The sequence below is a fragment of the Puma concolor genome, chromosome E4 (assembly GCF_028749965.1).
Source record: "Puma concolor isolate L17-30 chromosome E4, mPumCon1.1.hap2, whole genome shotgun sequence".
NCBI lineage: Eukaryota > Metazoa > Chordata > Mammalia > Carnivora > Felidae > Puma > Puma concolor.
In genome coordinates this window covers 24,776,431-24,793,047 of record NC_141683.1, presented here as the reverse complement: position 1 = coordinate 24,793,047, position 16,617 = coordinate 24,776,431, and the positions used below count along the sequence as shown (strand labels likewise).

Genomic DNA, 16,617 nt, shown 5'->3' with positions numbered 1-16,617 from the left:
CCATGAATAAGTATGTTATCTCACTGAGATTTCCAAATCTCGTTATATGCTGTTTGATTACTGTGTCTCATACTGTATCACTTCATCTATAAGCTTGCTCCTCCAAGCAAAGCATGAGATTCTTGAGGGCACGGGGTGGGGGCGTGGGGGTGGTCTTCTGTGTCTTCAGGCCCAGTGCCTCTCAGGTGGTTAGGTACTGAGCGTCTGTGTGCACCCTAAAGAAATCAGTGCTAGGCGGAAGAACTGTATGCAGACCTAGGGCTTGTACAGGAAGGTTCTCATAAGCAGCAGCTGATACTGAAAAACCAACTCTGGACTCATGGGTTCACTTCTTCCTCTGACTGGGTGGGTCACTACGAGGGGCACTCCAAAGGCAAGGCCACGCAACCTGGAAGCCCACAGCAATACTAGCAGCAGCAACAGTAATGTAAGTGACACTGCTACTAACATAATCCTCCATGCGTTTCCATGTGCTTTCCCAGCCATCATCTGAATGTTCCTCTTCAGCGGCCTAAAGTGGCCCTACATTCTTTTCCAGAATCCGGGAAACACCTTTCTTTCTTTCAGACCAAGAGAGGGGGGGAAAAAAAAAAAAAAAAAAAAGGACTTTCCTGGGACTGAGAGCGGGGATTCCCTCTCCACGAACGTGCACTCTCCACCACGCTCACCGGAGCTGAAGGTGAGCCCCGCGAAAGCGCGTGCGGCCGCTGGGAACACTCCCCACACCCGGCGGCCCCCGCCTCCCAGAGAAGGGTCTCGAGCCCGGGAATCCTCTAATTAGGCTCGCCCCCATTGGTTGTCCCCAAGGCACCTCCGTGCCGTCACGGTGTTATGCTAATGAGGGGGAGTCTCATTGGCTCGGCCCCCGGCGGCAGCTGCGACGGCTCTGGCGGGGAGAGCCGGGTTGGCCGCGGCTGGGACCAAACGCACGGTCCCTCTCTCGCCGGCTCCTGCCTGTGCCGCGTGCACGCCCGCGCGGGGACCCGCTGCCGGGATTGCCCTCGGAGGAGGCTCCTCGACCCGCCTTTTAGGAAAGTGCCTCCCCAGCCTGCAGCGCGCACGCCCCCTCCCCTCTTTCTAGGCACCGCGCGCTTTCGTTTTTGTTTTTTGTTTTTTTCCGCGAAGTAACTTTTGCATTCCCGCCTCCCCCGAGTCCTGGGGACCAGAGGCGGTGCCGAGCCTGGGGGCGGTTCCTTGGCAGCGTAGATTCTTGTCAGAGCCAGACTTTTGCTCCTGGGCTCGGTTTGCATCATCCCCATCACACCCTCGGGAGAGAGGATCCAGCCCCCTTTCAGCCTCAGCTTCCGGCTCGGAGCGGACCCCTCCCTCTCCCAGGCCCCTTCCCCTTCCCCGTCCCTCTCCGGACCACGCATCTTGCTAGTCCCCTCCCTCTACTCCGCAGAATTTTCTTTTTCTCTCCCTCCACTCCTCTGTTCGTCGTTTTCTGTTTCCCACTCTTTGAGGAAGGATGGTTGATTTGGAGAGCGAAGTGCCTCCTCTGCCTCCCAGGTACAGGTTTCGGGATTTGCTGCTAGGGGACCAAGGATGGCAAAACGACGACAGGTAAGTGGTGCTGTGCAGTCTTGCTCTGTCAGTACAGCTGAAAAAGGGACAGAGATGGGGAGGCTGAAGAGGGAAGAGGAGACAAGAAAAAGGGAGCCACAGACGGGAGGAGAGAGGGAAAGGGACTCTTTGATATGTCTCTCCATTTTGACTGTATTGAGCAGTTGCTATAGACAAGGGACTCTTTGCCTTTTCACTTTCTTATCCTTGCAATGTATTTATTGCATTTATTTGGTACTTATTCTTTTGTCTATCTGTGCTTTCCTAGGGTGTGTATAAGGCTGCTACGAGAGGTGCAATTCATCCAAATGGCACGCAGTATCAGTGCCATATAATTTTCATTTTTTCCTTTTAGGTGTTGTTCCTCAAATTCAAAAATGTATTCAAGGTAATTGAAAAAGCACATGAGAAACTTAAAATCTCTTGCACCTGTTTACTAACTCCTTGTCAGTGTTGTCTTGTTAAGGTGTTCACCTGCTGCTGGGAATTTTATACTCTTAACATCTGGAGTTGTAGGTAGACAGTTGGTTTAAATATGTAACAGGTAGTTAGGAAAAATGACGTTTTCAATTGAAAATACTCACTTTGAGCAGGTAACTGTGACTATGATTAATAATGGTGTTTGCATAACATGATCCAACCTTTTCATAATGAATGTGTTTTTAACCTAACTAGTATATATGTCACAAGATTAAAACTTAAGTTTCAAAACTACAATATTCATTATCAGCAAAATACTGCTCTTGTGTTCTATCTATAGCATCACTGCTTTGCCTCGTCAAACTTCTGAAATTCCTCCGGCTATCTGATTCATTATTTGAAAGACACATTTTATGTTTCATTGAATTTAGTATTTTCTGGAAGTCATTTCATGTATCACATGCCATATGTTTTTGTGTTTAAATAATCTGTGTATACTAACTGGTCTCTCTCAACTCAATGGAAATATTTCCTTGAAGTTTGGTATTAATATTCTATTTTAATTACATAAAAGATCCATTATTGGTCCTGTTCAAAATCTCCCCGTTCAGCACTGGTTTTTTTCTCACCGTTTCAGCTTTCAATACCAACTTCTGACCATATGCACAGAGGCTTTTATATTAGGCATCAATTTTGGACTTCTTTGGTCTCGTATTAGTAATTTGAAGGGATATGAATGTTTCTCAGAGGGTAATATTTCAATGCAATCTCTTAAAGGTAAAACACATATATATATTTGTTAGAAATTAAAAGAACAAATTCCAGTTTACCAGTATGCTTGGAAAGTAAGGTGTTCTGGTTGACTGAAGATAAGGACATGAATATTAAACAGATTGCAGTGTTAGTTGACTTTTAGATAAACTGTATTGGCCTAGTTTAAATGGCTTATCAAATGCACCATCGTGTTCATAGTGATTGATTCTATGTTTTGTTACTTGAGGACCTTAGGATCATCATGTAGAATAGAAATCCCCATGGTGGAAAGCGTGAGATGGACTTAATTTCATAGAGAATATATTTTGGATTTGGTGGTGAGAGCGTTGTTTGTTTCTTAATATTGTATCCAAGGTAGAATTGTTCATGTGGCTCCCCTCATTTTTCTAAGGATGCTGAAGATATATTTCAGTAATTAATAATTTTGGTTAGTTGAATACTACCCAAGTAAGTCACTGCTATTAAAAAAAGTTTTACACATTTAAAATATCTGTTATGATCAAAGTTTCTGCTAAGTTTAACTTACAATCTGGGCCGTATTTACTATTAAAATGAAGTATTAAACATTAAAAAAATTGTTCATCCATTTGACTAGTTTTGTGGCTTCATGAAAACTTAATAGTTTTGGTTCCATTTGTTGTCCATCTTTGAAGACGAGATCCTTGGATTAATAGTGACTCAGCTTTCAATCCTTTGCTCATTTCTTCACTAGCTGAGTTGTCTTGGGTGAGTCATTCAGCCATTATGAGATTCAATAGTTTCTGTAAGGTACAGAACTAACACTTAGCACTAAGCACTGGCTTGTGTTATATGTTAACTATGCTAATAGTGTGTGTGTGTGTGTGTGTGTGTGTGTGTGTGTGTGTGTGTGTGTAAGGGTATATGTATGTATGTGTGTATGTATTTTAGAGACTAGGAAACTAAGTGTATGGGCAATTAAATACTTGTCTTGGTAATATATCTTATGAGTGAAAAGATGACACCGGGGCTCTGTTCTTTGCAACATTCCTCAGGAAGGTCCTCAATTCTTTCCATTTAAGTTGTCTGAAATTGTAAGAATAATTTTACAGCATCCAGCACAGTTTAGGTGCTCATTAAATGTTGGTTCCCTTCTTCACTTCCTATTTGCAGTATTCAATTATTTTTTAAATTTTTCTTCAGAATCATTAATTAATATGCAGTAAGTAAGGTCATCTTTTTTTGTCTTTCATATGCTCATAAATTTCTCTTTGCAACTGAATCTGAGTAGCCTTCTTGTTTGACTCTGTTATCATGTGCTCAATTCCTATGGAGCTGAGGAGAAAGCACTCTTTCATGTAAGAATAGGTGGATGATTTATACCAATGGATACATTTAGTGTTTTGTCCATATTCTCTAGGCTATTTTCTATGAATAGTCTCTGCCTGAGGTTTTTTGTTTGCTTTTTCCCCCTGGTCTCAGAAATTCCCCAGGTCTTGGAGAACAAGCCAGAAGTGCCATTGAGTAAATAAGGAATTGTTAGATAATTACCTTAGCTTTCTAACTTCTTGGTTGGATAATTCTAAAGCATATTCTACATTGTGTCCAATGGGACTGAGCTCTAGTTGCCCACAGTGGTAATTGGTTTGATATTACAAGCTTTATTGGCTTTCTTCCCCCTCTCCCCTACTGGGGAGATCAATTCTGGGATCTGTTCCCACATAAACTACTTATGCTCCAATCCTTAGCTCAAGGTATGCGCTGGGGGAATCTGAACCAAGGTGGGTATCTTTTCCATCTAGAGTAACATCCTAGAAATGGTGGAGGAATTAGCTGATGGGAAAGTAGACACTTTCTACCTTGCTCTTCTTGTTAAGAATTTTAAATTAAATCTTAGTAGGGCATGATTGATTGGAATGTGAAAATGAGTAAAGCATACTACTTTACCCCACAGATTTTCTGTAAACTAACCTTGGATACTTCACTTAAATTTAACTCTACCATCTTTTGGTAGGGAAAAACACACATGCTTAAGTGCATATGTAATGTACATGTGACATGTATATGTGTGTGTGTGTTTATATATATATATATACATATATATATGTGAAACATGTATAGACTTTGTGTGTGTGTATCAATGCCATTTTTATATAATTATGTCTCCCTGAATTGCATTCTGGTAACCTTTTCTGAGTAGGACATAAAAGAACCGAGTTAGACATAGCATTGTAGATAACTGCACATTTAGCACATGAATAACGTAAGACTCTGAGGCCATGAAATAAGTTTGAGAGTTGCTAAATATGAACACTGCTAAAGCCTAGAGATAATCTGTTGCAGGTATGCCTCACATTTATTTCTTTGGCATCCTGAGTAAAATAAAAAAGTCTAAATCAGGTGGTCCGTGTGATATTTCTTTAATGATCATTTATCCATTCAGCTAAATTTGACTACATGCTGCATCTCAGGGCCTTATCAAGTTAGGTTTTAGGAAGAATATAAGGAGGAATATGGAACAGTGCTTTGTCAGGTGTTCACAGATATAGAGATAAGCTCCCCTCACCCAAATATTGACAGTATTGTTTATGTTATACTGTTTTTGCAGAATTTCAATTTTAAGACTGTCAAGAAGATCATGTACCCTTTGTATAAGAATAGTCAGTGTTGGTTGGAAATAAAGTCCCTGTATTAGGGATGGCTCAAAGTGTTCAATATCATTCGAATCTGGTACTTAGGATACTTAGTATCTTTAAAGTTACTCTGTGATTAAAATATGACTAGAGACAGAATTTATCTGGTTTTATATGGAAGCCATCCTGTAATATGTAGAATTGTAGTAGTGTTATAATCTATTGTTTTCTGTATTAATGTTTCTATGATTCACAAAACAATAAAGATTTAGAATGTTCTCTTGCAGTTAAGAATTGGTAAATTTCAAGTTTTAAATGCTTTAAGACAGAACAAGTCTTCATCGTGACTTAATGTTAAAATTTGGAACACAATGCACTTGATGTGGATAAATTGTCATCACTGTTGATAAATTACTGTTAATGGACAATTCTTGTTGCAGTCATACAGGAGTAGGGCTTTTATTTAATTAACACCATTCAGTTTTCAAATATCTGGTCGGTTGTTTCAACTCCAGTCATTTTAAGTGTAACTTTCATATTTTATAGGTGGCAGTTAAAAGTGATGTAAGCAAGTCACCTAATGTATTGTAGTAATAATTGAAAATATAAAAGGATTTGACAAAGAGTGCAATCCAGTCAATTAATAGTTTAAGAAGTATTTATAAAATGGTGAAAATGTTTGGATAGCTTTTGGAGTATGTGTAATTTTAAATATCATACAGTGCAAGTATATTACTTTATATAATAAAATTGGAACAATGGATTTGGAATGGCACATTTATATAACCTACCAATTTTATTTCTCATAACAAAATTATATATTATTTTGAAAAGTAGTCGTTTGATATAAAGTACTTATTCTAAACTTGTAAGTTCAGGCCATTAAATACACTTTTAAAATATTTTGTGTTAGTAAAAGGGAATGAAATGTTATTTTTACTATTTATATAGTGGAGTCAACTTTTCATATGCGGTATCTATAAAAATGGTTTAAGTATTATTAAGAGAATCTAGATAATGTTGTATTTCTTAGCACTATTATATTAAGGGAAATCTCCATGAATAAGGCAATAAAAAATTACCTACTACTGAAGTAGGTAGTGGTGAAAAAGACTTTAGATTATATATATATATATATATATATATATATATATATATATATATATTTATATAGTATAATATATACAATGCAGAGAAATATGCATTTTTAGTAATTTTTGTTTATCAATATTTACCAGGAATTTTTTTTAATATAAAAAAGTATATGATTTCTTCCTTTTGACCTGATCTTATGAACTGAAATGTGGCTTTTCATATTACATAGAATTTACTTTTTATTTTTATTTTTATTTTTTTTTACATAAAATTTACTTTTAAAGTGTGATCCATTTACCCACTCTCATATATATATCCACTTTCTGTATATGCTTATGTGTTAATAACACCTGTTCTGTATTATACTTATAACTTTTCAGAGTACTTCTACATATAATAAGTCTTGAATAAGGGAGGTTGGGAGGTAGTAATTTCATTTTCTACATAAGTTATTTGACATTTTAAGGAGATTAAACTTTCTACTAAATAATTTCTCTATAGCTTCAAATTAGTCTTGAGGATAGATGCAAAAACATAATTCTTTATGGATGACCAGCAAAATGACTTCAGCTAACTTGTCTTATCAAAATTATTAACACACTTTCCCTCTTTTTTGTTAGTAATGTCATTCAGCTTCTGCAAAAGTACGTTTGAAGGATAGTTGGAAAATAGTGCAGATGAAGGCTGAACACTTACAGCTTTCGTCTTCATTATTAGTACAAAATAAAAATTAACTAACAATGTATTTAGTCATAAGGTGTGACTGTAGCTTAGGCCATGCTTTTATTCTCTTGCTTTTAATAGTGAATGTGATAGTTTTATTGACTTTTCCAAATCATGTTCTTGTCTATTAAAATGTTTTACATGTTCATAAATCACTTTGTCATTGGTGGTTAATTGTTTTTATTAGTGTATTTATGTATTCCCAACATTGTCTTAATTATGCACCATCCTTCTCTAAGTTACTTTTAGAAAATGAAATCTAACCAGTTGCTTTATGTATTTATAGTTTGAAATTAAATTAGCTTGGCCTCTTCTGAGCATATTTATTTATTTATTTTTAAGTTTGTTTGTTTATTTATTTAGTAAGTAATCTCTACATCCAACATGGAGCTCCAACTCATGACTCAGACCAAGAGTCACATGCTTTTCCCATTGAGCCAGCCAGGTGCTCTACATGAGCAATACTTAATACTTTAATCAAGATGTTTTTTAGAGATGCCTGGGTGCTCAGTTGCTTAAACATCAGACTCTTGATTTTGGCTCAGGTCATGATCTCATGGTGGGTGGTGGGTGAGTTCGCGTCCTGTGTTGGGCTCTGCACTGTGTCAGCATAGAGCCTGCTTGGAATTCTCTTTCCTTCTCTCTCTGTCCCTACTCCGTTCATTTTCTCCCTCTCTCTCTCTCTCTCTCTCTCTTTCAGAATAAATAAATAAACTTAAAGAAATTAACAAAAATAAATTTTAAAAGATGTTTGTAAGCTAATGCTTTTACTGAGTTTTAAGTTGCTAATTAAAAATAATCAAAATGATAGATGATGATCCAGAAAGACAATTACTTTTACTTTTTGACAAGCCTTGACTTGATATGGGTTATTTTTATTTTTTTTTAATGGATCATGAAAACAACAATTCTTTTCACAAGGATCTTAATCATCAGATAGCAATAAAGTTGCAACGGAAGAGAAAATCACTTGGAGGACAGAGTGAAAAAGCAAAGGTGCATCTAGAGCACTGATCACATCTCATCCTCAGTACCAATTCAGGATTGGTTGTGTGGAACTGTAGAAAGTGAGATGTAAGTGAAGGTAGGGGATGTGGAGTCCTTTCACATACTGAATGTACTGTTTCAGTAGGGTAGATATGGATAAGCAGGGCTGGAAATGTCTAATTTGCATATATCTCATGTGGCAGAGTGACCATGTGCTTGCTTACAGCAGATAAATAAAAACCCAGGCTCCATGAAGGCAAAGAAAGCACTGAAAATGGCATCAGATCCTTTGCATCTGATCATCTAGAAGCATAAGAGTGGATTCGAAATTTCTGACCTTGATTCCTCAGTAACTAGATAGAACTATAACAAGCCGACTTGTAAAGAGAATCTAAGATGTAGTATAATTTCAAGGGAAGGAGGAACCACTGCACATACTTGGAAAAATAAATCATTCATGTAAACAAATTCAGTGCACCAGTGGTATTAGATTTATTTGTTTCCTTTGGCTTAGAAATACAGATGGGTTTGGAGTTGGGAAGTGAGTCAGTTAGAGGCTGGAAAGCCCTAGTTGCCTGAAAGGAGTAGGGGGAAAATGCTCCTGAGTATAGGGGGGAAAGAGGACAGGGAGATTTCTTTCCACAGTTTTGTCTTGGATCGATCACATTTATCTTTACCTATTTGTGGCAAATAGAAGCAGTGAAGGTAAACAGAAACAAACCCAGACTGTCAAGCTCAGCTTGTCTGTAGGGGACTGTGGCTGGCAGCAAGTCCCCCATTCTTTGACCTTTTCTTGTTTAGAGTCTTCACTGGGCTTCTCTTTGGGACTGTGCTTTAGTGCTCTGCACCATTGCAGTTATGACATGGCTTTAAAGAGTGAGAATCGTGCCCTCTGTGTATGCATTCCTTAAACTCAGAGTTGTATTACTTCCAATTTTCACAGTATGTAAATGTGTATAAGAAATGGATTTTGCATACAAACCAAAAAGCAGTGCATCTAAGAAATAAGGGACTGCTTGTTCTGGGCTTTCTTGTACTGGACTTTGCACAGAATCATAAAGATGAATTGTTATTACAGGGGCACACTTAGCCCATCTTGTAAATCACTGTGTGAATAGGGATAAGAGAGGATTAACACATTTCAACCTCATTTGACTCCCTGTGGGAAAACTTGTAGATTGTCCACATATTGCAGACAACCAGTTATTAACAACGGGGACCAGATGTGTGGTTTAATAATGGACAACCTGCTGTCTCGGGCCTGCCAAAAACTGAAATACCACTCGATTCCCTAGGAGTCACATAAGGTGATCAGTAAGCTGCACAAGTACCAGTGAAGAGTGATGGCAACGACTTTAGTCACTGCTGTAACGTGTGATGATTACATTGGCAAATTATAAAGGGGAGCTTTCAGTATATATATTCTTTCTATTTCTTGCCTATCTCTCCACAGGGGTTCATGTGCCATTTCACCTATTTCTGCTGAAAATGCAGAAGATCAGGTGAAAACCAGTGGTACTGAATTAGTAGTTATATAGGCAGGGAACATTTATCAAGAGCTTAATGTATGCCACACACTGTTCTAAGCATGTTACATGTATTATTTCATTTAATCTTCACACCAGCTCTGAGGAATTCTGTTATTTGCCCCTTTTTATGGATGAATTATCTGAGGCACAGAAATGTATAGCTTGTTCTAAGTTACATAATCACAAAAGGTAGAATCAGAATCTAATTATTATTCCTGTCAACTATGTTTAGAATGTAAACAGATGTGATTTAATGCTATTAAATAACAGGACAAAATACAAACAAATGTAAATGCTTTTAAAGGTAGAAAAAAGTCATATAGCATCTCGATCCTTCTGGGCCCCATATTACAATGATTAACTCAAAAGAAAAGCTATGGAATTTTCAAAGTTGGTAATATTTTCTGGGAGAAAATAAGTTCTTTTCTTTAAATGGAAAACATTGTTCTTTTGATAGTCTGGAGAGAGTGGATTAAAATAAGAAATTAGTAAAACAACTAAAACAGATTTTATTTGTTTAAACAAAGTATAGATGAATCAAAAAGGCATCATATAAGGTCATATAATTAACTTACTAATATTCTTAAACTGTTCACTTTAGAAGCTTTGGTCAAGGTCATCCATTTCCCATAGCTCTTTGTTAGTTTAGTTAATCTACAATTGTCTTTCTTTAGATTTGGGTGGATGTTTTGTTTGTTTTTTGTATGTTCCTTAGTAGAACATTGGAGTTTCTTACTTACACTTCTACTGTTTAAAGTATTTGTACATGGATGAAATTCATTTTTCTCAGCCACTCTTCTGGTGATAATGAAAACTGTCCCTATGGGGGCACTTGGGTGACTCAGTCAGTTGAGCGTCTGACTCTTGGTTTCAGCTCAGGTCATGATCTCACAGTTTTGTGGGTTCAAGCCCCACATCGGGCTCTGTGCTGGTAGTTCAAAGCCTTGTTGGGATTCTCTGTCTCCCTCTGTCTCTCTGCCCCTCCCCCACTTGGGCTCTCTGTCTCTCTGTCTCTCTCTCTCTCAAAATAAATAAGCTTAAAAAATTAAAAAAAACCCTCTTGCTATGGTTTAAATGGGGGTAATGTGAAATTACTGAATGTGAGTTTAACACGTAACCCTACCTATTAGTTTCATCTATTCCAAAGAAAATTTGCAGTGGTTCATATAAATACATGCAATAGGATAAAATAAATTGAAAATACAGCAGAGAGAAAAGATAATAAGGGGGAAAAAACCAAATCAGGTGTAGAGTTGATACACAATGTGAATTCTATGAGTTCCTATATTGTTACTGGAGATGGACCTCAAAATTAGCCAGAGCAAAGAAGACATGATCAGTTGCCTAAGATGAGAAATAAACTAGTAGTTCAAGAGAAATACAGCTTTACTTGGTGTGCAGGCTGAAAAGACATTGCTCCCATGGATCTTCAGTTAGTGTGCACTATCCTCATTCTCTCTCCTATCATAAAATAGCCAGTTTCATAAGACTTTTGTAATGTCTTTATTGCCAGGTCCTGATATAATTAGAAAGAATTACTCACTTGAAGTAGATTTTCAGGACACTCATAAATGTATTTCAGTTATGTCTTGTAGGACAATAAAGGGAACACTTGAGATTACTGATGGATTATGAGCCTTTCATGTATCTTTAAAATTTTTTTAAATAGTCTCATACTACTCAAAGTGATCTATAGGTTCAGTGCATTCCTTTTCAATACACCAATAGTGTTTTTCACAGAACTAGAACCAAGAATCCTAAAATGTATGTGAAAGACCTTGTGTAACCAAAGCAACTTTGAGAAAGAATAACAAAGCCGGAGGTATCACAATTCCAGAATTCAAGATATGCTACAGAGCTATAGTAATCAAAACAATATGGTACAGGCACAAAAATAGACACATAGATCCATGGAACAGGATAGAAGGTCTGGAAATAAACCAGCACATATGTGGTCAGTTAATCAACTGCAAAAGAGGTAAAGATACCAAATAAGGAAAAGATAGTCTCTTCAATTAATGTTGGGAAAACTGGACAGCTACATGCAAAAGAATGAAACTTGGCCACTCTCTTATACAATACACAACAATAAACTCAAAATGGATCAAAGACCTAAATGTAGGACCTGAAACCATAAAACTCCTAAAAGAAAATATAAGCAGCAATCACTTGGACTTTGCTCTTAGCAACATTTTTCTGAATAAGTCTCCTAAGGCAAAGGAAAAAAAAAAAAGCAAAAACAGTCTACATTAAACTGAAAATCTTTTGCACAGTGAAGGAAACCCATCAACAGAATGAAAAGGAAGCCTACTGAATGGGAGAATATATTTGTAGACTGTATATCCAATAAGGGGTTGCTATTCAAAACATATAAAGAACTCATACAAGTCAATACCAAGGAAACCCAGATAATCCAATTAAAAAATGGGCAGAGGGCCTGAACAGACATTTTCCCAAAGAAGACATACAGTTGGCCAACACAGACGCAGAAAAAGATGCTCAACATCACCAATTGTCAGGGAAATGCAAATGAAACGAGATACCACCTCACACCAGTCAGATATACAGTATCAAAATGACAAGAAATTACAAATGCTGGTGAGGATGTGGAGAAGGAGGAACCTCATGCACTGTTTGTCGAATGGAAGTTGGTGCAGCCACTGTGGAAAAATTGAAAATAGAAATACCATATGATCCAGTAATTCCACTACTGGGTATTTACCCAAATAAAATGAAAACACTAATGCACCCCTATGTTTATGGCAGATATGGAAGCAAGCTAAGTGCCTATCACTAGGTAAATGGATAAAGTTAAACACACACACACACACACACACACACACACACTATAATATTAACCATATAAAAGAATGAAATCTTGTCATTTGTGACAACATGGATAGACCTAGAGGGTATTAAGCTAAGTGAAATAAGTCAGAGAAAGACAAATATCATACGATTTCACTTATATGTGGAATCTAAAAAACCAAATAAACAAAAAAAGAAACAGACTCATAAATACAGGGAGCATCCTGGTGGTTGCTGTAGGGGAATGGGAGGGCAAGTGGAATAGGTGAAGGGGATTAAGAGGTACAAATTTCCAGTTATAAAATAAATCATAGGGATGAAAAGTACAGCATAGGGAGTATCATCAATAATACTCTAATGTATGGTGATAGATGGTAACTACACTTATCACGATGAGCATTGAATAATGTATGAAATTGATGAATCACTATGTTGTACACCTGAAATTAATATGACATTGTATGTCAATTAAATTTCAATTAAAAAAAAAGATTCACATTAACAAAATGGGGAGGGCATCAAAACCAAACTTGGTCTATTTCATGATAGTTTTTTTTTTTTTTTAATTTTTTTTTCAACGTTTTTATTTATTTTTGGGACAGAGAGAGACAGAGCATGAACGGGGGAGGGGCAGAGAGAGAGGGAGACACAGAATCGGAAACAGGCTCCAGGCTCTGAGCCATCAGCCCAGAGCCCGTCGCGGGGCTCGAACTCACGGACCGTGAGATCGTGACCTGGCTGAAGTCGGACGCTTAACCGACTGCGCCACCCAGGCGCCCCAATTTCATGATAGTTTTAAAAACATAAATGCATTCACTAAACTAAATTTAGTTAACTAAAAAAAAAACCCCAAAACTTTAAAAAATATAAATGACTTTGATTAATAAATAAGAATGCAGGGAGTTTAGAGTTGATGTTCCTTGTTGTGCACCTGAGTGTAAGCATTGTCAGTAGAGGCTAGGATGGACATAGCTTTATGGAGAGTCTGCAAAGATTCTAACCAAAGCATAAGACTGAATTGTGGTCACTCTCACCTCCTAACAGACATTGGATTGTTTCTTTTCACACAAATGCCTATGGTAAATACCATACTATTTAACATTCCGTTAAGACTTTGTAAGTATCCTGAATTTACTTATGGATTTACTTATATATATATGTATATGTATGTATATATATATATACTTATATATATATATACTTATATATATATGTATATGTATGTATATATATATATGTATACATACATATACATATATATGTATATATATATATACATACATATACATATATATATGTATATATATAAAGTGCATAATTATAAAGCAGACTTCTGGTTGCTAAGTAATTGATAAAATGTAACCCCAAACTACATATTTTTTCAATTTACCCATCACCACCAATCTCACTATAATCTCCCTGAGTTCTCCATTTCACAACTTGGCAGTGGTTTTGTATTTTTCTTTTTGAGCTCACTTTTCCTAAATGCTTGATCTCCATTTGTTCTTTTTTGATAGGATTTCACTCCTTTTTATATTTAAGTGAACAGAACACTTGCCAGCATGCTTCATTGTTTGGAGTCTGTTCTATGCACCCACTTCCAACAATGTTCCATCGCCAGTTCAATCCCCACTTAACCCTCGTATCTTTATCATAGTCTTCTTGAATGTGGTTTTAACATATAGCCGTGTTTTAAAACCTATGCTATGTCACTAATGCTTATCCTATGAAATTTAAGCCACCGAGTTCAGTACTCAGTGATCTTCATTAATTGATTCCTTCATTATTTTTTCCTAAACTGCCTTTTAGAATTTAATCAGTGTCATTATTCACAGAAATCACCCCTTGCCTCACATGCTAATGGCTGCTGACATGCTTGTATCATACTATGACCTGACGCTGTACTCAATCTCTTCCTGTTCACGTCATCCCCTTTTTCATGACTGTACCCTGAATTAGACACAAAGCCAGAGTTACTAAAAACATTTTCCAAATCAGGCTTTTCAGTATATTTTGCTTATTTTTTTTAAAAGTCTGCATATTTTTCTGTTGTTTTGCAATTACTCATGTCATTTCAGGTTTAACATATATCTTTCTAGGGAAAGAGCTGTGTCTTCAGTTCATTTTGGATCCTCTTATATAGTAACACAAGTGGTTTACACAAAGACTTCCAAAATATCAATTCTGTAAAGTACTTTTAAAAGGAAAGAAAGTCACAGTTCTGAATATATAAGTGTACCACTTATATACATATATACATTATTATAGTAAAAATAGAGGTCACTTAAATTTGAGACTTTTTTTCCTTCATGGAAAAAAAAGTAGTTTTTTAAAGCTTATTCTAAAACCAGGTCTGGTAGTTTGACTTGAAAATGCCTTTTCTACATCTAGTTTGATATTCACAAGGAGCTTTCCTTTGGAAATGGCAAAGCAGAATGTGCTTCAGTCCATAATTCATACTGTGACAGTTCAAATGACTGTTAAAGTGAATTCTGAAATTTGCATGGGGAACAGCTCTGTGAAAGCCATCAATCTGCATGACAGCCAGCAGTGCCATCGTCCAAGGGACTTGTGGAGGTGTGAAAGATCATCTCATCTCCTGCTCACTTAGGTAGTGGTAATAATACTTATATAATTGGGATGAACAGAAGGGGGGCTTTTTTTTTTTGGTCTTAAATCTTACAAAAATTTTTTTCTTATTGAGGAACAGTGCTTACACTAGTTTACAGTGTATTTAATTTTGCAGTGTTAACATGAATAGGATGATTTTCTGGAGGAATAAAAACATGTGAGATGTATCAGTGACAGTTATCTAAGCATGTTCTGAGTCCTTCAATAGAAGGCACATTATTCTAAAACATGTATATGCCTGTTATTACTCTCTTTCCTAAGTCAGATCCTTACCTATTTGTTTTTGTCACATGGAATGACCACTTTTGATTTAACTTCACTCCTCCTTTTCAGTGCTAGAAAGAAGCTTGTCAGACATCTCTTTACACTTGCAGCTTTACTGCCACATGGAAGGTAGGAGAGAGACAAATTCTAATCACTTACAGAATTATATAATTAAAAGTATGCTTAAAAAAGACTAATTAAAACATTCATTATAAAGTTGTTCTGACTTGCTGATTCTATTCCTTCTGCAACGTATTCCAAGTAATGTCTCCTTTTAGTAAATTCACATAGTGAAGTGAGGGGAAGCTCCCTTTGTGCCTCCCAAATTATGTTCAATTGAACTTACTTCTGCTAACAGTGAGGCGTGATGATGTATGAGAAATATTTGAATGATGTGATCCCATGCTCACACTATCCTTGAGCTGGTATTGTGTTGGAGGGATAAGACTTACAAAGTAACTACTATATAAATTAGAACATGGTACATCAGTATTATGGGAGTTTTGGAAAAGCTTCTTGGAGAGTTCTAGAGAGAAAGTAAATTTTATATATTAGGATTCATTTATTAGAAATAAAGTAGTAATGGCTAGCACAAAGGTTCAGTGGGTCTTCTACAGGGCATATTCTAGGAAAACATGCAGTTATGAGACTAATTTGGAAACTATCGGACACATGAGGATCAGTAATGGATATTAATAGTTTTGGGGGAAAGATTGTAGGAGACTTGTATTGCCAAGTGAAAGAGTTTGTTTGTTTTTTTGTAGACTTTGGAGAATTGTTGAACAGTTTTAAATAAGTGGTATAAAAATTGTAGCTTCAGTGGAATTATTACTTTGGAACTATGTGTAAGGGTTCAGAAGAAAAAAAAGTGGGGAGATTAAACTGGTTAATGGGCTAAAAGAGAACAGAGATAATGAAAATTGATAAAAAATATCCAATAGAAAACTTTGGAAGTATCATTAACAAATTTTTTTTTTTTTAATTTTTTTTTTCAATGTTTATTTATTTTTGGGACAGAGAGAGACAGAGCATGAACGGGGGAGGGGCAGAGAGAGAGGGAGACACAGAATTGGAAACAGGCTCCAGGCTCCGAGCCATCAGCCCAGAGCCCGACGCGGGGCTCGAACTCACGGACCGCGAGATCGTGACCTGGCTGAAGTCGGACGCTTAACCGACTGCGCCACCCAGGCGCCCCTCATTAACAAATTTGAGAATGAGTTAGGGCGAAGAAT

At 36.8% G+C, this 16,617-nt stretch overlaps 1 protein-coding gene across 10 annotated transcripts in view; it reads left to right on the top strand.

The window, feature by feature from the left end:
* The first annotated feature begins 900 nt into the window (after window positions 1–900).
* The window catches only part of KCNT2 (potassium sodium-activated channel subfamily T member 2), a 364,649-nt gene continuing 348,932 nt past the window's right edge, over window positions 901–16,617 (top strand). For 2 of the 10 annotated variants that reach the window (XM_086693290.1, XM_086693289.1), the window contains exon 1: window positions 902–1,563. In XM_086693290.1, the coding sequence (XP_086549416.1) occupies window positions 1,469–1,563 (95 nt within the window). In that variant the 5' untranslated portion in view covers window positions 902–1,468. Of the gene's footprint in view, window positions 1,564–16,617 lie in introns of all 10 variants that reach the window. The other 8 variants (XM_086693288.1, XM_086693285.1, XM_086693293.1 and 5 more) reach the window with 6 other exon arrangements.